General features: G+C 43.3%; 1 protein-coding gene across 1 annotated transcript in view; it reads left to right on the top strand.

Annotated features, from left to right (window-relative positions):
* The window catches only part of JAG2 (jagged canonical Notch ligand 2), a 102,935-nt gene that overhangs the window by 38,893 nt on the left and 38,999 nt on the right, over positions 1-25,043 (top strand). The window contains exons 3-5 of the mRNA XM_066612318.1: positions 13,878-13,932; positions 21,391-21,645; positions 22,959-23,019. Of these exons, the coding sequence (XP_066468415.1) occupies positions 13,878-13,932; positions 21,391-21,645; positions 22,959-23,019 (371 nt within the window). The remainder of the gene's footprint in view (positions 1-13,877; positions 13,933-21,390; positions 21,646-22,958; positions 23,020-25,043) is intronic.

The following is a 25,043-nucleotide window of genomic DNA, read 5'->3' as shown; positions in this document are numbered from 1 at the left end:
AACTGCATAGCACAAAATATGGCTAAGCTATTGATGCCATGCCATAAATACTGGCATTCATAACATTCTCACACCACAATGAATAATCATCAAAATATTCAGAAACACAAAATTGTTCAAATTTTGTTACGCAGTAATCACTGGTTTAAAAAAAAATCTGATATCTCGCTTTCTGCTCTGCTTTATTGCTAACTGCTATCTTGTGTGGTTTAAATGATTGCGGTCAGCTGCATTGGTAACCTCTTGAGACTGAAAGGGGGAGACTAAAAGGGGGAGACTGAAAGGGGGAGTCTTTTACCTGTTCAAAATAAGTTTTGTGACTTTTTACTTTATGCAGGGAATGGGTAGAGTGGATAGAGAGATGTTCTTTTCTCTTTCACTCAACACCAAAACCAGGGTACATCCACTAAAATTGAGTATTGGAAGAGTTAGGACAAACGAAAGAAAATATTTATTTACCCAGCATGTCCTTAGTCTTTGGAACTCCTTGTCACAGGATGTGGTGATGGCATCTGGCCTAGATGCCTTTTACCCATTTTTCCCCAGCCAACAGGTGTACACGTTTGATCCCTATTGCGTATATGCAATGTTGGGCAGAAATGTGCCACCACCTGGTTTCAGAAGTAGGTTACCTCAGCATACCAGAAGCTCCCTGAGGCATCTGGTGGGCCACTGTGAGATACAGGAAGCTGGACCTTTGGCCTGATCCAGTGACCTGATCTTCTTATGATGAATTGAACTAGCCTGAGTTTCTGATCATCCTTTTCTGAGTGGAAGAGTAGCTAATCATAGGATTGTGATGGGATATTGCTGTCGGGAATTGTGTACATACTTACTGATACAGAACTATGCCAACCTTTCATGGTAATTGGTTTGTACTAATTGGTTCACAGCTAAATTTCTTTGGTTCTGTGTCTTGTAACAGTCCTATTGTGTCTACCTAGAAACAAGTATTCTGAATAGGATGAGGTTTGAAATGCACATGCTATAATAAATGCTTTTCAGGTATGTTGCTATATTAGTATTGGCAACCTTCAGTCTCGAAAGACTATGGTATCGCGCTCTGAAAGGTGGTTCTGGCACAGCGTCTAGTGTGGCTGAAAAGGCCAATCCGGGAGTGACAATCCCTTCCACACCGGGAGCAAGTGCAGTCTGTCCCTGGTCTGTCTCCCTGGCTATGGGCCTTCCTTCTTTGCCTCTTAGCCTCAGACTGTTGGCCAAGTGTCTCTTCAAACTGGGAAAGGCCATGCTGCACAGCCTGCCTCCAAGTGGGCCGCTCAGAGGCCAGGGTTTCCCACTTGTTGAGGTCCATCCCTAAGGCCTTCAGATCCCTCTTGCAGATGTCCTTGTATCGCAGCTGTGGTCTACCTGTAGGGCGCTTTCCTTGCACGAGTTCTCCATAGAGGAGATCCTTTGGGATCCGGCCATCATCCATTCTCACGACATGACCAAGCCAACGCAGGCGTCTCTGTTTCAGCAGTGAATACATGCTAGGGATTCCAGCACGTTCCAGGACTGTGTTGTTTGGAACTTTGTCCTGCCAGGTGATGCCGAGGATGCGTCGGAGGCAGCGCATGTGGAAAGCGCTCAGTTTCCTCTCCTGTTGTGAGCGAAGAGTCCATGACTCGCTGCAGTACAGAAGTGTACTGTGTATGTTGCTATATAAATGTCTGAAAAGTGGGAGAAATATATACTGAAGGGAACTCAGCATTTAAAGAATAGTTTATCTTTACCAGGCTATGATGCGTTGAGCATACAGATTTTCAGTCTGGAACTGTTAGAAATGGTGATCTCAGTTGTTTGCTGTAATAGCAAGAACACCTTTATTCATTCATTCAGTTTATGTCCTGCCTTTCTCCCCAAAGGGCAGCCAAGACGGCTGATGTTTTTCAACTTTTGAGTCCAAAATTAAAAAAAGAAGTGACTTGCTCAGGTGTTTGTCACCCTGATTGAAGCGCAGGTAAACTTGAAGACTGAACCAAGGTTGAGATGTCAGTCTACTGGCCTCATTAACCAGCTATTTAATGAAGTCAGTTGCTGAATGCTTGAGTGACAAGCTGCTAGTCTTCATAGTCAACCTGCTAGTCATCATGGGAACTTCTGATGCAGTGATAGCCCTGCTCCCGAAGCCAATGCCTTCTAAGGGGTCTACGCATGGACCCCTCCTGCAGCTGGGCAAGGTCATAACTCATCATAACACTGCTTCCAGATGTTTGGCGATGACATTATCACGGAACTTGTGGGTTTCCGAGCTCCTCAGCCACACACCTTAAAGAATACTAATGTAACTGTTTTTTACATTGATTTGCCTTGTTATAAGAACATAAGAACAGCCCCACTGGATCAGGCCATAGGCCCATCAAGTCCAGCTTCCTATATCTCACAGCGGCCCACCCAATGCCCCAGGGAGCTCACCAGATAACAAGAGACCTCATCCTGGTGCCCTCCCCTGCATCTGGCCTTCTGACATAGCCCATTTCTAAAATCAGGAGGTTGCGCATACACATCGTGGCTTGTACCCCGTAATGGATTTTTCCTCCAGAAACTTGTCCAATCTTTAAATGCTTTATTACTGTCACACTTTGTAAGCTATCTTGATTGTCTTTACTGGGAGAAAGGCAGGGTGTAAATTCTTTAATAAACTCTGCTCCCCAGCCCTATTGTAGTCTCATGTGCACTGTTCATTCTAAGAATAGGCACCCCAAAGTACAGCTCTTTCCAGAGAGCTTTTGGTCTTCATTACCCCAGTGATCTGCCTTCTCTTACCTTGTTTGAGTGCTACTCCAGGAGGAACGTAGCCCATGTTCAGAGTACTTAGGCATAAGTGCCAGAATTTTTTGTGTTTGCAATGTGATAGTACTACCCAAATGCCCGAACTACAATAGTTCATTGCATTTACTGCCAGGAGGTGTCCTTGTCCCAAGCATAGGATTTCAAATAACCTTCTGGAAGGGCCTTGGAGATAATGTAGTGTAGGCAGCAGCTTTTGTAATTAAATTGATCTGTGACTGTCAATCAGCTATTGCTACCAATATTTGACCAATGAATGAATTTGTGTGTTGCCATCATGAGTTTCTAGTATAATAACACAGGGGTGTCCAAAGTTTTTGGCAGGAGGGTCACATCATCTTTTTGACACTGTGTCGGGGGCCGTGGGAAAAAAGAATTAATTTACATTTAAAATTTGAATAAATTTACATAAGTTTACATAAATGAATATATTAAAGATGAAATTATATGAATGAATGAAGGTCTTGCAATAGCTCAAGGCCTATAAAAGGCCTTGCACAAAGCAAGGCTGGCCTTTTCTTTGCTGCCACTATTGCATCACAGGCGTGAAACAACAAGCAGTGGAGGAAGTCCTCATCCCACAACTCACGCAAGAGGTCAAACAGTCTCCCTCAAGCTGAGAGCAGTTGCATCGGGCCAGTATGGGCTCCAACAAATCTCCGGAGGGCCAGAGGCTCATTGAAGACTGGGGGCTCCCTGAGGGCCACATTGAGAGGCCTCGAGGGCCGCAAGTGGCCCCAGGGCCGGGTTTTGGGCACCCCTGATTTAGTATAATGTGAGTAGGATGGTACCCATTTGCAACTTAGGTTTGTGGAATTTGTTTACCTTGCTCCAAAGAAGAGGGATGGTGCCTGATGAGGACAGGAGTGGCTCTAAAAATTCTCATTATCGCCTTTTGCCAGACTGTTTTCTTGAAATGCCTGAGGAAGTCTGTTCCTACCTTGTCTGAAACTCCCAGGTGCTTCCCAAGTCCTCCAGACTTGGGGTTGGTCTGGCCTTTTGCTCTGTTTCTACCTTTCCTGCCCATGAAAGAGAAATAGGACTGTACCATCAGGAAAAATGTCCCTTTTTAATGAAATGTTGCTCCCTATCTGATGTTTGAACGCATTTCAAAATCCCTAAGACTCTGGTCACTGCTGTCTTAAAAATCAGATTGCATCCAGATTCCAGTGAGATGCACACTGACCAGAATGACAGGATTGCGCACCCACAGGAAGCGCATTGCACAGAGGTTTTGGAATCTTTGGCTCTTCATGCTGCTTCTACAGTTTCTGCCTCCGCCAGGGCAGCCTTCCAGTTGGTTAATTAATAGGTCCAGATCTGTTTTGAGGCTTGCCCCTCACCTCTATTAGCTGATGCTTCTTTGGGTTTCCTACAAATGGAGGCTTGTGGCTTGGCTTGCAGTGTTGCTAGGTGCTGTATCTATGTTGGAGTGTCTGGTACAATCTTCATTCAAAGGCTAGCTTTGTGCATGGGATGGATAGAATGGATGGAGGGATGTTCTTTTCCCTCTCACACTACACCAGGAGCAGGGGACATCTACTAAAACTGAGTGCTGGGAGAGTTAGGACAGACAAAAGAAAACATTTATTTACCCAGCATGTCATTAGTCTGTGGAACTCCTTGCCACAGGATGTGGTGATGGCAACTGGCCTGGATGCCTTTAAAATGGGACTGGACAGATTGGCCCATCAGGGGTTACAGGCCATGGTGGGTCTGTGCAACCTCCTGGTTTTAGTAGTAGTGTATCTCTGAATGTCAGATGCACCAGGATGCAGGTCTCTTGTTGTCTTGTGTGCTCCCTGAGGCATCTGGTGGGCCACTGTGAGATGCAGGGAGCTGGACTAGCTGAACTTTTGGCATGAAGCAAAGGCTGGCGCTTGCCTTTGTGAGGTGCATCCATGCCCCAATATTGTCCTGCGTGGCTTCAGATGGTGAGCCAATGATCCAGCAGTCTCAACTCATAAGCCTTGTTTCCCTGCTCCATTTTCCTCCCCATTTACGTAGCATGAGCTGGGCCCCTTCACAGGGAGATTTTTGGTTGGGCATGCTCCTCCCCTCCTTGTCTCTGACCAGGAGAGTAGCCCAGCTGTCCTATAGCATGGCAGACCTGCAAAGCCTTGTTCTACCAGCGCCCATGGAGTCTAGGCAAGCAAGGGCAGGCCCTATTAAATGACCCTTGCTGGTCACAGCAGTGTCTGCCAGCAGTGACCTACTGCAGCACTTCATGGCTCACTACCTCATGACTACTGCAAAGCTAGGGCAGCGGGAGGGAGGGAGGTTATCTGGGGTTTGGGGTGGGGTGTTGCCAGTTTGTAGATGGCACCCTGCCTATGTATGCTCCCATGTGCATATGCTGGGGTACAGACTGCTACTTGGCTACAGCGTTTGGGCCTCTTCAGCCTAGAAAAGAGACGCCTGAGGGGGAACATGATTGAGACATACAAAATTATGCAGGGGGTGGACAGAGTGGATAGAGAGAGCTCTTTACACTCTCACATAACACCAGAACCAGGGGACATCCACTAAAATTGAGTGTTGGGAGAGTTAGGACAGACAACAGAAAATATTTCTTTACTCGCCGTGTGGTTGGTCTGTGGAACTCCTTGCCACAGGATGTGGTGACGGCATCTGGCCTGGATGCCTTTAAAAGAGGATTGGACAAGTTTCTGGAGGAAAAATCCATTAGAGGTTACAAGCCATGATGTGTATGTGCAACCTCCTGATTTTAGAAATGGGCTATGTCAGATGCAAGGGAGGGCACCAGGATTAGGTCTCTTATCTGCTGTGCTCCCTGGGGCATTTGGTGGGCCGCTGTGAGGTACAGGAAGCTGGACTAGATGGGCCTATGGCCTGATCCAGTGGGGCTGTTCTTATGTTCTTAGTTGATAAGAGGATATTTCTGAACTCTTGGGACTCTTGAGATTTCTGGACTCTCAAGAAATAACTTCTTGACTCTGGAAAGTCAAGGCTTGGAAGTACAACTACAGTACTATTTTTGGATTTGAATGATGCAGATTGGTTAAAATATTCATTTTAGGAAAATTTGTCTCACATTAGAGCAAAAAATCAAAGATCTCGTGTTCTAGCCCCACTATAACAGTCCAAATGTTTGTCTCAGTCTCTTCTGTACTACCCTCTAAGTTTTGTTGATTTTTGACTAGTGTAAGTTTTAGATACACAAAACGGTGTCATCCTGTATCTATCAGTGTCTGTCTTCTGCTTTATATACTTTTCTCACCTTTACCCCAACCCCAAAATAACAAAAGAAGCCTTGATATTTAGTGGTATACTATCTTGGGACAGGAAAACTTCACTTAGTTAATGAGATGAAAGCCTTGTTTGTGTTCTTGTGGGGGATATGCCTAAAGCAGTGTTTCTCTAGGTTTGTCCTCTACTGTACCGTTTCACATGGTTCACCTATTTGAAGTACCACTGGAAGTAACTGGCGATGATGTCATTACAAGTTACTTCTGGATTGGAAGGCCAGATGCAACGTGACAAACACCAGTCAAGAGGCTCAGGGTGGATGGGAGGGCTTTTTTGAGTGCGGAAAAGCATGCTTTGGAGCTCTGCCTGAAGAGCTGAGCCACCTCCTGCTGTTGTCACGTTCCTGGTCTCAATGCTGGGCAGCCGGTCACCAGGGGTCCTGCGAATACCACCAGACACCACTGGTGGTACCTGTACTTCTAGTTGAGAAACACTGGTCTAAAGCCATTTGCGCTCTTACCCCATCTTGTCACAATGAAATCTATAAACTAAGCATACATTGGGTTGTGTCCAGGTGAAGTTGCTTAAGCCTGATGGTGAACGTCAGATGTTTTCAAAAAAGTTCTTTCTTGCTACGTCTCTGAAGGCCGCAGCGACTTGGAGCACTGATGCGGTTTCCAGTAGCCAGCTCCTTTTACTCAGTTCATGAAGCATGACCTCGTGTGACACAAGGTCACTTCCTAACACATTCTTAAGGGAGTGACTGGCAAGAGCTGGCCATCAGGAACACCGTTAGTACTCTTAAACGCTGTTCAAACAGCCGCTACCCTCAGAGGGGCAGTGAGGAAAGAACTTACAAGAAGAAAAAGTCCCTGCTGCCGCAAACAGAACCAAGCCTCCCCCAGCAGAGAGCTACAATTTTTGGCAAGCATTCCTCGTGCAGATTCAAGAGTCTGAATCTGATGGCACTTTTTCCTCACGCAAGTCTCTTGCACTTACTCTAAAACAGTGTTTCTCAACCAGTGATATGTATACCACCAGTGGTACTTGAGGTGGTGTCTGGTGGTACTTGCGGTACCCCTGGACCCTTGCTGCCTGGCAACGAGACTAGGAACGTGACACAACAAAGAGTGCTAGGAAGCTTGGCTCAGTGGACAGAACTCCAAAGCATGTTTTTTCGCACTCGAAAAAGCCCTCATATCCACCCTGAGCCTCTTTTTGGTGTTTGTTGCATCACATCTGGCCCTCCCAATGCAGAAGTGGCAGTGATGCAATCACTAGTTACTTCCAATGGTATTTCAAATAGGTGGACCGTGTGAAGTGATATTGTGGCGGACAAACCTTGAGAAACACCGCTCTAGGCATATCCCCCACAAGAACACAAACAAGGCTTTCATCGCATTAACTAAGTGAAATTTTCCTGTCCCAAGATAGTATACACCCTGAGAATAATGAAATTATACCAGTGAATGAAGTACTTGAAGTACACAAGTATTATTTAAATACTATTCTCGATACCAATTCCCATAGTTTTCATAGATTGTATGTTCTTATACAGATGGTCTTTGATATCTGCAGGGGATCCATTTATGGATGCCTGTGAATACCAAATTCCACAGATACTGGAGTCTGGGGTTGGGGGAGTGATGCCATAATGACTTCCTGGGGGCCACATACCAGAACTGCTGTCCGGTTGGGTCTGGAAGCCTTCTGAGGCCAGGAAGGCTGTGCGCACCTCGCCTCAAAACACCTCTTGGATGCTCCCAGAAGCCACTTTTTGTTGCATCCAGGAAGTCCTCTGAGGCCCCTGGCTCAGCATCTATGGATATCTAAATCTGCAGATGCTGAACATGCAGATAAGGAAGGTCCACTGGGCTTATTTTGTAGGAAAGACAGGCATAGAATTATGTGGCAATTTCATGGTGTTGATGTTTAGTAGTGTGAGACAGATGTTCCAGAACAGTGGTTCCCAAACTGTGGGTCCAGTGCGTCCCGACACAATTTTTGGTGGGGTCGGGAAACCTAGACTAGACTATGAGTAGACTAAAATTTGTTTAAACTTGACGCACACCTGATGTTTATAGACATTGATGCTTTAGTGGTTGGTAAAGTTTTTTTTTTTTAGCTGGGTCCTGATGCTAAACAGTTTGGGAACCACTGTGCGACTCTATGTCAGCTTCATTTGCTTTTGACCAAGCTTGCCAAGAGAAGGCTTACCTTACCTTCCACTTATAGCAGGGGTGTCCAAAGTTTTTGACAGGAGGGCCACATTGTCTCTCTGACACTGTCGGGGGCCGGGGGGGGGGAAAGAATTAATTTACCTTTCAAATTTGAATAAATGAATATATTAAAGACGAACTTATATGAATGAATGAAGGTCTTGCAATTGCTCAGGGTCTATAAAAGGCCTTGCATAAAGCAAGGCTGACCTTTCCTTTGCTGCCACTACTGCATCACAGATGTGAAACAGCAAGCAGTGGAGGGAGCCCTCATCCCACAGCTCACATGAGAGGTCAAACAATTGCCCTCACGCTGAGAGCAGTTGCATCAGGCCAGTGTGGGCTACAACAAATCACCAGAGGGCCAGAGGCTCATTGGAGACTGGGAGCTCCCTGAGGGCTGCATTGAGAGGCCTTGAGGGCCGCAAGTGGCCCCAGGGCCGGGGTTTGGACGCCCCTGACTTATAGCATGGGCCTCCAAACTCCAGTCCACAAGCCGGATCTGATGTAGCAAAAAAAAAAAATCCCTCAGTACGGCACGCTGGTGGCAAACCTTATTGTTCCAAACTACAGTCTGCTATCTCTACAGCCAATCACTGCAGAAACTCACAGCCGCTTCCACTGGGAAATCGAGGCTCAGAGTCTTCTAGGGAACTGGCTGCCTACAGAGGGGTTCTGCAGTGATCTGCAAAGATAACAGGCTGCAGTGCCTGTGGAGAGCCCCTCTGAGTGAGTGTAGTTTCTGTACAGTGCCCAGAGACTGTGAACTGTAGTCCTGTGCATTTATAAGGTGTTAAGCTTTGACTTTTACCAAGTGAAAGACAGTCTAAAATGACACTGCTTAAGTGTCAGTAAGGTTTCTGCATTTGGACTTTTGAGGGACAAGACTGAGTAGAGGATGGCCGTAACCTCTGTGTGAATTTTATTCAGTCATAATGTGTTCGATTGGCACCAAAATCTTAGATGAAGTTTCTACGTGTAAGATGTTAGTGCATCTCAAAAGCATTTTAAAAAGCTTATTATTAAAAAGCCACAAATTCTGGCTTGGCCAGTCGCTATGTGCGATCACTGATGTCTGTCTCTCCTTCCTTTGGGTGGACAGACCTCAGGGGAAGCCTCAATTTGTACTAAGCTTTGGAGAAGGGAGAAGTTTTTGAGGATCTCCCCCTTCCCCAATTAATGCAATCCATTGAAAACTGAAAGGGTGAAGGGAATTTGTGCTGCTAGAAGACCATTGCCAGAAGACCAGATACCCCAAGTGCCAGATTTGGCGAAAGGCAGTGATCCTCTGCTACTGATTTTAGCAAGATAAGGTGGGTGGGGTTTTTTGTTCTTTTCTAGAAGAGACATCTAAAACAGTGGTTCTCAAACTTTTTAGCCCTCAGGACGCACTTTTTAAAACGGCACTCTGTCGGGACTCTATCGGGACCCACCTAGGTTTACCAGAATTAAAAAACGGAGATCTAGAAAGGAAAATATTATAAAACATTTATCTCCCTATATTTACACCTGCTTACAAATGGCAGGAACTGAATTCTTTGCAGGCTAATTAGCAGCTACAGTATCTGACTTTTGAATAGCACAATTTTTGAATTGTGGCAGTTAGTTACCTGATCTTTCCATCACCCTTTGGAGACCCATAAATCACCATAAATTAGACTGCAACCCACCTGTGGGTCCCAACCAACTTACTGTTGTCTGTCAGTTGTTTGAATCCAGAAACCTAACAACTGAAATTACAGTGAACTCTCAACATAACAAATGGACAGCACAATCCTAACCTGTGTTGGAACAGGCAGGGCGACTGGCCTGTACTGTATCCAGTGGCGGGTTAGGTTTGGGCTGGGGCAAAACTCCCCTTACCCTGAGTAATGCCCCAGTCAGCCCTATGGGGCAACTTGACTTTGAGCCAGAGAAATTGCTGGCGTAAATCTGAACAGCCCACGTAAGGTCAAGTGGGAGTTAGAATCTGGCCTAAGTGCCAGATCCTGGTCCCCCCTGGGCCAGTCCGCCCTTCCCTTCTCCAGGACATCGCTGTTACAGCAGCCTAGGAAGCCCAGTGCAAACTTACCAGGATGTGTCAGCCAGGTGTGGCTTCCATAAACCAGTGCAGGCCCTTGCGCCAGTCCAGCCAACTCCCAAGGAGGTGTACATGTGCCTTACAGCACATTTGAAACACTTCTGGGCAGGTGCAAGGATTGCACTCTGAGTAATGGATGTTGTCTCCTTAAAGAAGACAAAGAAGATTCGTTCTTAAAGAACGAATCACGTTTCGTGCATGCATGCATGTGTGTGCATTGTCTTAAAAGCATTTGGATTTATTTTATTTAAATATTTACAGTAATTTATTTATTTAAAAGATTTATATCCTGCCTCTCCTATGCTGGAGCAAATGCTTAAGGCGGCTTAGAATTCAAAAACTTAAAATATATAAAAAGAATAAAATGGCAACAACTATTTGGAGGAGGGCAACTATTTATAATCACACTGCTGTAGAGACGACAGGGGACTGATGACACCACACATCACCCAAATGCAAGATGGAACAAAAAGGTTTTGAGCCTTTGATGAGCCCATTAGGGAGGGGGAAGTTCTTGGGCTCCCCAGTAGGGAATTCCATAGTTGTTCCGTTCCACTATAGAGAAGGTTCACCCCTGTGCCACCGTCCCTTTAACTTGGCAGAAAGTTGGCACTTGAAGACTCTGAGAGTAGCCTGGAATGTGTAGGAGAAGGCAGTATATACTGCCGTTCTTGGTTTTTTTTTACTCAGATAATGAACTTAAGGCATTAATGGAAACCCCCCCCATTAGTGTGTTAAATCACAGGTTCATTGTAACTTGATGTGAAGTTGGGCTCCCATACCTAATACAGATAACTGATAAAATAAGAAAAAGCCTCTTTTTAGATCAGGGGTGCTCAAACTTTCAACTTTAGGGATGCTGGACCTTTAACAAGTGTATAGAAGAGAGAATTTCAGCAGGTGCAACTTTTCATCCCACAGATGACAAGCTGCACCTGCTGAAATTATCTCTCCTACACAATTTTAAAGGTCCAGGATCCCTAAAGTTGAAAGTTTGAGCACCCCTGTTTTAGATCATAGTGACTTGATATTTGAAGCCACCTATGTTAGGATAGTTTTAGTTGCTAAAAACTGAATGGACTATGCCCATTTAGCTCTGCAAACAGGAATCTTTTATCTTTGAATGAACTTGATTCAACTGAACTGGCCAACAAAAAAAGACCACTAGGCTGTTTTTAAAGCATAGTGGTTCAAGAAGTTTATTCTATTTACTGACCCTCTTAATACTCAGTGTTCGTTTTACAGTATTTTATCCCACCTTTCTCCCTGAAAGGACCCAAAGTGTTTAGGTGCTTGAATTGTTTACTAAGGCTGCAATCCTATCCACACTTACCTGGGAGTAAGCCCCATTGACTACAATGGGACTTAATTCTGAGTAGATATACATAGGATTAGGCTGTAACCTTTTTAAAAAAGAGAATATTATCTCCTTTTTTTAATTTAAAGACAATCATTTGTGGTCCATCATAGTTTTCCTTTGAGAACTCATCTTTTGTATGTACTTCACAAGACAATTCTTTGCCCGATATGTTACATAGGCCTGCAAAAAGGAAACATCTAAAACCTGCTCCAAATGTCTCCTTTCTGTGCTGATTTATATAGTATGGAACAGCCAACAAAATTATACCTGATAGTTCCGGTATGTGCGCGTTCTTTTGCTTCTATCCTTAGCGAAGAATATTTCACTCTTTCATGGAAGAGGCTGATCAGTAGAAGAACTCAGGAAGGGTCCAATGCAACTATCTTCCTTGCTTACTTTAAGTACTCAGACATTTCTGATCAAAAACTAGTCACACTGTCTTACCATATAGATTAGAACTCTCTTTCCCAGAGCTTTGAGCTGCATAGCTGTGCAACTTAATGGAAATGGAACAGATGGGATTCCTTGAAAATGTCAAAAGTTGTCAGGGGATGGAAGAGTGTGAAGAGTGCAGGGGAAGACTATAGGATTGGCAGTTCTCTAGCTTTTACCTTGATCCAGATTACTTCTCTTATCAAAAGATGTGGACCAATTTGTAGTTTTCGAGTTCCCACAGCTCTGCATTCCCAGTTGGAATGTCATCTCTGTGTGTCCAGAAATACCACTGGGCTCCAGAACAGCAGCTAAAGAGGTCCTTGTGCTGGCACAGACCCTTTAAGAGAGATTGCTGTCCTGTCTTAGTCTTTTTGTCTCATAAAAACTTTAAGGTTGGCTTCCGGGGGACGCTGATTGTTATTGGTGCCTCTCCTTTGGTTGATGTTGCTGTCTAATCTTTGACCAATGTAGTATTCTTTTTTAGATTTTTGCTGCTGATTTTGGTGTGTCTGGTGTCGCTGTGTGTATTTAATGCCGTGCACATTTATTTTAAAAAATCTTCAAACTCCTTCAAATACCAACCTCTTTGACTAGTACTTGCACAAGAAGTGTCCTGCAGAAGCATGAAGCATATCATGGGTGCATAAAAATGGAAACTCTGCTCATGCAGCATTTCTTGAGTGATGCAAGTCCAATAATAATAATACAGGTATTTATATACCGCCTTTCTTGGTCATCCGATTTCTCCTCAGACTTTATTCAAGGCGGTTTACATAGGCAGGCTGTTCTAAACCCCCGTAGGGATTTTTACAATTGAAGAAAGGTGCTATCTTTCAAGAACCACAACATTTCAGATGAATCTTTCTGATCTGGTATCACATTCTGGCCTCCAGTTTCCTCCCACGCAAGCTGACAAGCAGCTCCTCCATCTCTCACATGGAGGGCAGCCAAGACGCTTCTTCGCTCACACCAAAGAGCAGGTGGAATAATTCGGCTCAGCTTGTCAGCTGCTTCAAGGTCTCACCATTCACAGTGCCGGTGGCCTCGAACTGGCAACCTGCGGATGTTATCTTCAGGCAAACGGAGGCTCTACCCTCTAGACCAGACCTCCTGCCCAAGTCCCATGCTCTCCCCATTCTTCCCCCCCCAAAAAAAAATTGAACTGTGCTGTCTTGGGCTTCATGGATTCTTTTAAAACATGTTTTTAAGGGAGTTGAATTGCTTTCCTCATTATAGTTTTCTTGGACAGTTATGGTTAGGCTTCTGAAGTAAGTAAAGTCAAGGCAGTTTCTGTGCAGAGAAGAATATTACCTGATTATCTTTCATAAGCTGAATTTGACGTATTCTAGTGGCATTGCTTAGGAGGTGTGGGCCTCACTGGGTGACACGCTTGGGGAGGGTGACACCACTACTTGCCAAAATAAAATCTTGGTATTTTCCAATAATACCATCATGTTATATATCAATCAGTGTGTAATTTCATGCATAATGTAATGAAACAGCATTGAAATACATCCTTTGTAAAGAGTTATAGCCAAAACACCAGTGGGGGTATGGGGCGAGAGGAAGTCCATCATAGGGGTGATGGGCTACCCTCCCGCACCGGGTGACGCAGCCCTAGTGACCCCACTGCTGTATTCTCAAATGAATTGCATGCCGTTTGAGAATGCTGGGTGCAGTGCTTCAGAGTAAGGGATGTTTCCAAGTAATCTGATTGACAAGCCAGAATTGTGACTTCTTTTGTTCCTCTTCAACAACTAATTTGATGTGTGTTTCATTTCAGAGATCGTTCACCTTAATAGTAGAAGCCTGGGATTGGGATAATGAGACAAAAGCTGGTGAGTATATTTAAAGAGCTTAAATTAACGTCAAGTACAGGAAAGCTTAGAAAATGGGTTGGAGATGGCTAGTTGGTTGTTGTTGCACATTGTTATACACTTTGACTCCATCTAGATGAGTGGTTCCCAAACATTTAGCACCGGGACCCACTTTTTAAATTGGCACTCTTTCAGGACCCATCTAGGTTTACCAGACTTTTAAAAAAGATCTAGAATTAAACATTTATTTATAAGCAATAATAACCAGAAAAACACCCATCATTTATCTCCCTATATTTATATGTGCTTGCAAACTGCAGGAGCTGAGTTCTTTGCAGGGCAATTAGCAGCTACAGTATCAGATTTTTGAATTGCCTTAGGGCAGCCATTTTCAACCACTGTGCCATGGCACACTAGTGTGCTGTGAGTGGTCCACAGGTGTGCCACAGGAATTTGGGGGAAGATCATTTTTAGTAGGACCAATGGGGATGTGAACCCCCCACTGGCAGCATGATGTCAATTGTCAAAAACCTGATGGTGTGCCTTGACAATTGTAGTGCCTTGGTGGTGTGCCACAAGATGAAAAAGATTGAAAATCGCTGCCTTAGGGCTTGAGGCAATTAGTTTTCTGAGCTTTCCATCACCAAAAGGCAGGTCGCAACCCACAGTTTGGGAACCACTGATCTAGAGACTTCCAATTCAACTTAACTGCTGTGTTCCCTAACAGTAAGGACAGCTACTGTTGTCAGTCTCAAGCTAACAACTTGGCAGATGATACATAAGACTAACTGTTATGTAGGGTTGATAATTTGTGTGACGAGTACACTTTTAAGGGTATGCTGGAACTGGAAGTACTGGTTGGACTCAAGATTAAGAGCCGATGAACATAAATGGTTACTGTCATCATTTGTTCATCCTCGCCAGTATGCTCTAGTAGTGTGTGTGTTCTCACAGATGTGTAGAGAAATGGAAATGATTCTGAAATGGTTCTCTGTTTGGCAGTTGCTTTTCCAAACTGCCCTTGCAACTACAGCCTCTGTGGTAAGTCCAGTTCACACTTTAACTATCCATTGAGCATGCAGCTAGAACTCTTACACATGGGGGTTAAACTCAGTTAAACTCTAAGCTTAACCAGGTTTTATACCCCGTGGTTTGGCTGCAGCTCATGCTAGCATTTTTCTGGACACGTGATGACCACATCTCTGTTTACAGTTGCACTGGTAGTGCCACATCTTCTGTTGAGTCCACAAAATATAACTTTGCAAGATTTGGAATGCCAGCAGTACTGTACACGTAGGACTTCAGTTTTTCATTGTTCAAAATTCCATGTTTTCAGGGCCTAGAATGGCAGGAGCTTGCTTGTTTGCTTCCAGACCAATCTCTGGTAGCTGAACTCTTCAGATGCTGATGTAAAGTGTTCTGTGTTGGTTGGTGGCTCTGGGTTTTTTGCTATTGTAAACATCGGAGTGAATCTGGTTGAGAGAATCTCACTGAGATTATACAGTTGACATTCACATTTTTCCGCATCGGCTAATTTATTTAGGATCAGTTACCCTTCTAAGTCTTTCACAGATAATTGTGGGTACTGCTTTCCATGCTGAGACTTCTATGTGTGTGTTGGAGTTGGATAGTCTGTTAGCTTTTGAAGCTCTGTGTTTTCTTGCAATCAATTGGTAAGCATTAATGAACTTCCTGTATATCGATTTTGTATGCATTTCTGATCTGATCCAGATCTTTCTGCATGTCAGTGTGTGCTTGGATGCAAGCAAAAATGTCAGGTCATGAGTCTCTGGGAAAATGTTGCCGGAAACATTGATCTGGCTTGTTTCACCCTCCTCCATGTGAAACCTACATTTCCAATATATTAGGCACTACCCCAAATATTGCACTCTTTGACAACAAATGCCACTGTAGGAAGTTTTGTAATCAGAAAATATGCAAGTTTCCTTTGTTTGATTGATGCTATGAAGTTCTTATAGTTTAGGACAGGGGTGTCCAAAGTTTTTGGCAGGAGGGCCACATCATCTCTCTGACAATATGTCGGGGGCTGGGGGGGAAAGAATTAATTTACTTTTAAAATTTGAATACATTTACATAAGTATACATAAATGAATATATTAAAGATGAACTTATATGAATGAATGAATGTCTTGCAAAAGCTCAAGGCCTATAAAAGGCCTTGCACAAAGCAAGGATGGCCTTTCCTTTGCTGCCGCTACTGTATCACGGATGTGAAACAGCAAGCAGTGGAGGAAGCCCTCATCCCACAGCTCATGCAAGAGGTCTCATGCTGAGAGCAGTTGCGTTGGGCCGGTGTGGACTTCAACAAATCTCCAGAGGGCCAGAGGCTCATTGGAGACTAGGGGCTCCCTGGGGGCCAGATTGAGAGGCCTCGAGGGCCGCATGTGGCCCCAGGGCTGGGGTTTGGGTGCCCCTGGTTTAGGGGAAGAGGAACATCCATGACCTTTTGTTCAATGTCCGCATTGGTCTGGTGTCCCTTTGCTCAGTCTGGCCTAATTGAACTTTTTTAATGAGACTGCTTTTGTATGAATCAAAAATGGTATCTGTTCTATATGTTATATGTCACCACAGTTTAAAATTGATGAAATATCCCTGGGCAAGATCTCAGATGTCTGTACCCAGGTGCACTCCAGAAATAAGACCTTGTTCATCAATTATATTGGGCAAGACTTTTGTTCACTTTTTGACTTTTACATGACTTTTTGTCATGCCTGCTATAAAGCTGCCCTCTTCTTGATGCACTGTGAAAATGACACTGATTGCAGATACCACCTTCAGTGAAGGGGTGGGCATGTTTCAAGATGGCAGCCGAACCATGGGTTGCAAAATGTGGCAACTTAGATTTTTTTGATTCAGCTTCCTTCCCCCCCATTAAACACCTGGTAACCCCCCAAAATGACGCCTTTACTAGGTTTTCAGGAAGTCTTTTTTGGATTTCTGAAAAGGTGGCAAAACTTTCTACCAACTTTCCCCCTCACTTTCATGTCATCCTACTTTATGCATCCAAGTGAAAATGTTTCGTGTCTCTAGGTTTATCATAAACCAAAGTCATAAATTTGGTGCATTCAGATTATGTCTGGTCAATCCATTTCTGAAAGTGGCACCTGGGGAGCAATTACCTGCCTTGTCTCTATCTACAGTGTAGTACTGGTTTCCTTGAGATAATGCTGTCTTGTTTTGCGAACAACCAGCCACAGTAAAGGAACTAACTAATAAAGGCTAGCAGGTCAGGTTATGGTTACCTTCAATTAATAATTTAAAATGTGTGGTCAAAGAGCATATTTATGGGTGTGCATCCAATTGAAAGCAATGCAATATGGGTAGGTGGAGGTCACACTTTGATGTGATCTGATTCAAGTGTGTAGTTGCTTATCTGGCAAAAGATACATGTGCAGAAACCTGGGGGGGGGCTGTCTAGCCGCCCTGGGTCCCTTTGGGGAGAAGGGCAGGGTATAAATAAAGTTTATTATTATTAGGTGTGTTGGCGAAAATTATAAACTTGATGCCTTATAGCTAGCATTTTTAATGCCCCCCCCCCCCATTCAGCATCAACTTAAGCAAAGTGATAGAAGCACATATTGGTCAGTCAAAGCTTTGTTGGCTGTGGGGAAACTCTTTTGCATCTTTGTGGCATTGCTTAAGTTGATCTGTAACTACTGATCCCTGCACTAGTACAAACTGTCAGATTTTGTGAGGAAACAGTTAATTGACTTACTGGGGCTGTATCAAGTGTGTAAATGAAGCACTATAAAGGTGGCAGGGAAAATTTGCAGCTGGTGTGGAACAGCCTGCATAAGGCCAGCCGTTCCATGCCATAGCAAATAATGGCTCTTTATCTTTTCTCAAACTGGCACTTGGAAAGTTCTGAATCTGACCAGTTGAAGAGATAGAATGCTGGCAGTTGTGATGTTGGCAATGAAAAGAAGCAAAGGAAGTGGTATCTGGTCCCTAGCCAAGATCTATTAGTAAGAGCTTGATTGGAAGCCCCTGTGGGGGCTGAGCTTGGGAATGGGGAAGTCAGGCTGTTACTGATGACTGGCTCTATGGCACAGGTGATTGGAAAAGGGCAAAGGGATGTGAAACCAGACATAAAGAAAAACAGGGAGTAGCAGCAGTCTGTGCCAAACCAACTCTCAAGGAGAACTACATGTTGGCAAATATGTCTCCAATCCCCCTGTTAACATAAAGCAGGTGGTTTGCAAGGGAGAATTGTAGTGGAAGAAAGGTGCTTAATCTATAAGTACTTAACCTGCTCTACCAAGGTAGGCCCTGGCAATAAGCAGGGTGTTGTCTACAGATAATTAGTATTAACTGAGCCATGAAGAGCAATAATCAAACTTTGTACTACCATTCAAAATCGCCTGGTCTCACCCCTCCCCTCCTTCAGGCAAGTCACATTCCATATAATATTTTTCAATGCGTGTGTTATGGTTGGCAACCTTCAGTCTCGAAAGACCTGCACCTGGTATTCCCATGGTATTCCCATGCGGTCTCCCATCCAAGTACTAACCAGGTCTGACCCTGCTTAGCTTCCATTTCTGAATGAATGTTAAAGTGGTGTCACCTGGTAAGGTTTAAATCGTAGTCGACTATCACAAGTTCAGGAACCAGCTTTTCCTTATAGGATTGTGAGGTCCAAGCTAGATGTAAAGATGATCATGCTGCTGCTTGAGTTCACATATTGATGTGTTTTTGAAGTAGCAACCTTTGGGATTGATGAAGACAGATCAGGGCTGTTGTAGAGGTGCAAGGAGGCTTAACTTCCCCCTTAACTTTCATACAGATCCTTGATCCTCTTGTGTGTGTCTCCCCCCCCCCCAAGAATGCAGCTACTACTATTCACCTTGACAGAGAAGTTGCTATTGAATCCCTAGATCCTGCAGTATCTGTGTATAAACTATTTTTACTCCCCGTACTTGCTCAGTGAGTGTTCTGCAGAAGGGGGAGTTGCTTACACCTGAATGGCAACGGTATCTCTGTTGACTTTATGTGCTTGTCGGCCAATGTTTAGCAATACAGTGATGACGAAACTTGGATTAATGTGTCTAACAGAGACCTGCAGGTAACTTTACGCCTGGCTGCAGAATCTTCCTGGAATATTTTTGGAATGAACTCTGAAATAGAATTCCCACTGATTTCAGCAGGGTATATAACTGACGCTCCTTTAGATTATGTGGAAAGCAGTTTTGCCTCTTGGAATATGGGGAAAATTATAAATAGGCTGTTCCAGTGTTTCTCAGCCACTTAGCACTGGGACCAACTTTTTAGAATGAGAATCTTCAGGATCCTGCAGAAGTGACGTCATAACTGGAAGTGACATCGGGCAGGAAAATTTTTAACAACCTTAGGCTGCAATCCTACCCACACTTACCCAGGATTAAGTCCCATTGACCTATCATTATTAAAAGAATATATATAGTAGCTTGTTAAAAGTATGGGTCTGTAACATTTCCCCAAATGCCGACACATCCCATGATAACATCAAGTCTAATATATTAAGAATAAAATATTGGAATGAATGGGGACTTACCTGAAATTGGCTTGCGACCCACGTAGGTGCGCTGTTCTGCTTTGAGTTTGGAATTTAAAGTTACTAACATCCTAGAATGTGTGTATAAGCCTTATGTGTATAAGGCTGGATGCCTTTTGCTCTGTAGGTATCTGTCTGAAACAACATAAACTTCAGGTTCTGAACTTGGAGCGCAGTTTTAATGTAGTTGAGGAATTTGAATGCTTTGTTTGCATAAAAGGCTGTTAGCCTCCTGGCACTCTGAGAGGAAAGTTTCCTACATATAATGCAGAAGAGACCCGCTTTAGAGGAATTGTCTTCCTGCTTGCACGGCTTCTGCTCAGGGCTCTTGTGATCAGATCAGAGAAGACTATCTCATAGAAGACTATGCCAAGGAGCAGAGGCTTATATTAGTGAAAGGGGCAGTGCCCTAATGTGTATATGCACAGAAATCATGTGCTGAAGGACAAAGATGCTGCCCTCTTGCTGCACATACAAAGGGCTAATTCTAGCTTACTATCTCTGCTTGTGCAGTCGTTGAAGGGCAAAATGCCAGTTCAACATAAGAAGAGCTCTGCTGGATCAGGCCAAAAACCCATCTAGTCCAGCTTCCTGTATCTCCCAGTGGCCCACCACATGCCTCGGGCACACAAGGCAAGATGCCCAAATCATGTTACCACTCCCTTGCACCTGGCATTCTGGGCAGCCTACTTATAACTAGGGGGTTGCATATACCCAACATGGCTTACAACCTGTGTTTGAACTTTTCCTCCATAAGTTCATCCAATCCCCTTTTAAAGGCATGTAAGCCAGGTGCCATCACCACATCCTGTTGCTAGGAGTTCCACTGATTAATTATACATTAGGTAAAGAAATATTTTCTTTTATCCTAACTTTCCCATTGCTCAGTCTTATGGGTGTCTGCTTGTTCTGGTGTTGAGTGAGAAGAAAAAGAACATCCCTCTTTCCATCCCCTGCATAATTTTATGCATCTCATCATGTCCGTCTATTCTCTTGGTGCTCTTTTTCTAGAACCCTTAACTATGTAGCTTTTCATCATAAGGGAAATGTCCCAGCCCCCTAATCATTTTGGTTGCTCTGTTCTGCACCTTTTCCAGTTCCACTATGTATTGTTTGAGATATGGCAACCCACACTGTTCTCAAGATGTAACCTTAACCATCAATTGTGCAGTGGTAAAATAATATTAGCCATTTTATTCTCCTGGAATAGATGATAGGCTGACTGGTCTATAGTTTCCCAGAATGGCAGGGGAAAGATGGCAGGGTCAATCTCACTATACTGGAGTAATTCTAGTTTGTCAGAATCCGGCAGCTTAGAAACTGTCAAGTCAGTCTGAATATACTGGAGCCTTGGTACCTTGTAAGAAGGAGAGTATACTAGCTCACAGTATACTTCAAAGCTGCCCCTCTTTACTGAATAACATGCCTCTCATGTACAGAAGATAATTTACTCCTTTCCCCCAACAATATATAATTGCTGTTGGATTTGATTTCAAAGACTCTAGCATAGCCTAACTGTGTGGCTATACTTCTAAGAAACTGGTTCCAATAATATATAAACGTATTTATGTCCGGAGTGCCACAAGTATAACATCCTGGTTTTTAGCACGCATTGTGGTATGCTCATAGTTGTCAAAGGTTAGCATCTAAAAACACTGCTTTGGAGGTAATTTGAAGTGCTAGGCTTGCCCTAGTGAACTTCATATCATGTGATTCTAAGTGCTCGTCCACTAGCATAATGGTTCTTCACAAACAATGTGGTATCTTTGGGAAGTTGTTTTTGCTCTTGCACACTAAAAACAGTTTCCGTATTTCCTGGTGCTGCAAGTCTGGGGTCTGGCTCTATGTTGTCTTAACACTGACCATCTTGCCCCCATTATAAGAAATGGATGTGCACGCTTTACAGTAGTCTTTCTTCTCTCTTCCAGATGAAGCGCTGATAATTGACAGAGTGCCATTTGCTGGTATGATCAACCCTGAAGATCGATGGAAGACCCTACAGCTTAACGGCCACGTTGCTCATTTTGAAGTACAAATTAGAGTGAAATGTGATGAAAACTACTACGGCCCACAGTGCACTAAATTTTGTAATCCTCGCGATGACTTTGTGGGCCACTACACGTGTGACCAAAATGGAAATAAAGCTTGCATGGAAGGCTGGATGGGTACAGATTGTAAACAAGGTATCTTGCTTCTTTTTGTTCATGCTGGATCCTTTCATCATGACACAGAAGGTTATGATGATATATTGAGTTTGGTTTTTCTGTCTTTCTATCAAGATTGGCTTGCAGTGAGTTAGGTCTTTGGTCTCTAGTCTAATAGTGTCTATTCTGATCAGTAGTGACTGTTCAAGGTCTTGGGCAGAGGTCTTTCTCAACTCTGCTCCCTGAAATCCTTCCAACTGGAGATTCTGATAACTGAACATGGGCTCATCAGCCTGTAAATTAAGTGTTCTGCCACTAAACTGTGGCCCTTCCCCAAACATGATAACTTTCTTTTATGTTGATTCATGGTTCTTGTAATGAATCAAGTACTCCTTGATCAGCAAAGAATCATAAGATGTTTTCAGTCACAAACCCGTTACTCTGTCTTGGGTTTTCCACAGGTCTGTGATGACTTCCCTGAACATAATATCATCACTCACCTCAGAGCACCAAGTATAATGATTTTTGCAAGTTTTTTCAAACATCCTGAGTTCAAGCAATGAGTTGAAAGCTACTTTCTTTTCAGGAATGTTCTTTCCTTGAAGTTTCAAATTAACTCTGCGATGAAAACCGCTTGAGGGGTTGTGCTATTCTAGAAACTGAAGGTCTTAAGACGCTTTAGTTCAGAATGGTGTTCGATAGCTGACACGATGGACTGGTGTTTTAATTTAAATGTAACTTTTAATTGTGTTTAGGCAGTCATTGGGATTTTTGTCTTTGTTAATTGTTTTAATTGTTTTATTTACATGTCTTACATCTTGCAAGCTACCTTGATTGCCTTCAAGGGAGAAAGGCGGGGTACAAATTCTTCAAATAAAAACTTGGGCTCATGCTTGGGGAACAACCAAGTTCTGACTATAGTACAACAGCCTCAGGGGTCTTGGGTTATTTTCTTGCAGATTCAGTCTATTTCAACAGTTACAGAGCTACAGCACATGGTTCTTAGGAACTGGTTCTTAATTTTGGAGCATTGAATGCTGCCTGCAACTTACTAAGATTAGAAAGTATTCTTGGCAATTTACTTGAGATACTGTTATGCTGTTAAAGAACAGTTTTGGGTGTGACATCATTGTAGAGGAACAGGAAGCACAAGTGTCCTGTGTTTTCCTGTCCCTTTTCTCCTTTGTCTTCTCCAAAATAGAACTTGTAATTTGATATTTTGCCCGAGCTGTTGACATTGTTTGACCAGTATGTCATTGAAAGGACAACTCAGGATGAAAATGAGCAATATATACAACTGCTTCATTATTTAATTGCAGGACTAACCCATGTTTAACGCTTTCTGTTCATAGCTGTATGTAAACAAGGATGCAACTTAGTCCATGGGGGCTGCAGTGTACCTGGGGAATGCAAGTAAGTATTTGTGTGCCTTTGGCTACTTTATCCTGAAAAAGGTATTCTTCTAGTTCTATTTCGATGTGTCTTTTTGTTGCCTGATCTTAAGGAAACTTGTTGTCTTAGTACTAACAAATTTCATGAAATTAGCAAAATTTCGGAAAGTTTGTGATCGGAAAGTTTGTGATGGGGAAAGTCAGTATATGGCAGGGACCCTGAAAGAAGTGAATAAGAGCCCCTGTACAGTAGAAACAGTGTCTTACTGTTAGATGGCTAGTAGGTTTGTTTCCACTCCCGTGTTGCACTCAAGGGCAAGAACTTATTTTTTTCCCCCCATTGTATGGAGGGAGAAGAATAAAGAAGCACATCTTGAGGAGAGGACATTATGAAGATCAAGGCGCAGGTTTAACCTGGACCCCAGTTTCAGATCCTTTTCAGCTGTATCCTTTGGAGGCCACACTACATGCTGTATTAACCCATTTCTGTCCAGCCCACAGGTGTACACATTTGATCCCTGTTGCATACGTGCAGCATTGGGCAGAAATGGCTTAAACATGTTATTCAGAGTATGTGTGGCAGGGGGAGGTTTAACCTTTGCCTTAATATGGTCCTGATTTGTATTCCATGTACACCCCAGTTGCTATCTAGTTAATAAAAAATTGAGTGCGATCTTGGCATGAAGTGTAGCTTGGTCATTGCTTTGGCCCATAGAGCTCAAGGTGGCCACTAAGATCAAATTTGGACTTGAGAGTTTTGTCCTGGGTTCTTTTCTTTAAGCTAGAAAGCAGCTGAACCAAGTAAATGCATTTTGAAAAACTGTTGCGCTAAAGTTTTTTCTTAAGCTGATGTGTTTGTCTTCATAATTAATGCCATAAATCCTAGCATACTGCTCAGGTCTCATTTAAGATTTCAGCTATTGTCAACTTTTTTTCACGGTAAGTAGTGGTTAGAGAACTGTTGGCTGAAGTGTATGAGAGGAAGCTGCTATCTTTGCTAGACCAAAAAACATTTAGGGGATAACTTTTGGGGGTAGAAATTGTAGGGTTTTTTGCAGTTTAACTGACAAGACAGAGCAGTGATGCAGATTGCTGATTAAAGTGGAGGAAAAAATTACTGTACATATGTTTTATTGCAGAAAATGTTGAAAATGTTATAATATCAAAAATGTTGAAAATCCCCAAATAAACCACCAGACTATACTTTTAATGAAACTAACAACCTTTACAACATAGCTTGCCCCTGTAATGGGGGAAAGTTTTACAGGGGCAAGCTATGTTGTAAAGGTTGTCAGTTTCATTAAAAATATAGTCTGGTGGTTTATTTGGTGAACATCAGCATACTGTATGGGGTGCTCCATGTGACATTTGATTTGTACAGTGTCTTTCTTGAGCTAATCCTTTATGACATCCATCTAAAGAGAGGCAGGCTTGTAGCATCTTGTCATAAATGGTCTAAAAAGCTAGATTTTCAACATTTTGATATTATATGAATCCAGGGATTAATAACATTTGTACAGTGGCCTCTTCATCCCAGCTCTGCCAGGTGTTACCATCTTGGATTGTGTGATACACGTATTGGAGAGAACTGGGAAGAAGAGGCTGTCAGGGACATCCCGAAGTACCCCAGTGAGGTTGCCACAGCACATGGTTTGGGGCCCACTGTGCTAGGGTATTTGGTTTCTTCATTAAGTCTGCATCTGGCAGAACATGCTAGGGTCTGATTTTAGACTTAAGTATCTGTTTCATCCTACTTCTAAAATGTTCTGAGCAGAAATTTTGTACTGCTGGGCTACTTTTTAAAGTGGGAATGTTTTAAAGAATTCTGCTTAATTGGAGCTTTTTAAATTGCCACTAAAAGGACCCTGCAGAAAATACCCTGTTATGAACTGCAGAAGTTCATGGCGTAGTTAAGGAAAACCTTGCATTTTCGAAGGGTGTGTGTGTGTCTCTGGAAAAATAAATACAATATACTGTTAGGAACTTGGCTGTACAGGAAGACCTGCACACACCCAGTGAATCCCAGTGCTAGTTTCAACCTTTTTC

Source organism: Tiliqua scincoides, chromosome 1 (assembly GCF_035046505.1).
Source record: "Tiliqua scincoides isolate rTilSci1 chromosome 1, rTilSci1.hap2, whole genome shotgun sequence".
NCBI classification, from domain to species: domain Eukaryota; kingdom Metazoa; phylum Chordata; class Lepidosauria; order Squamata; family Scincidae; genus Tiliqua; species Tiliqua scincoides.
This window is presented reverse-complemented; position numbering and strand designations above follow the sequence as displayed.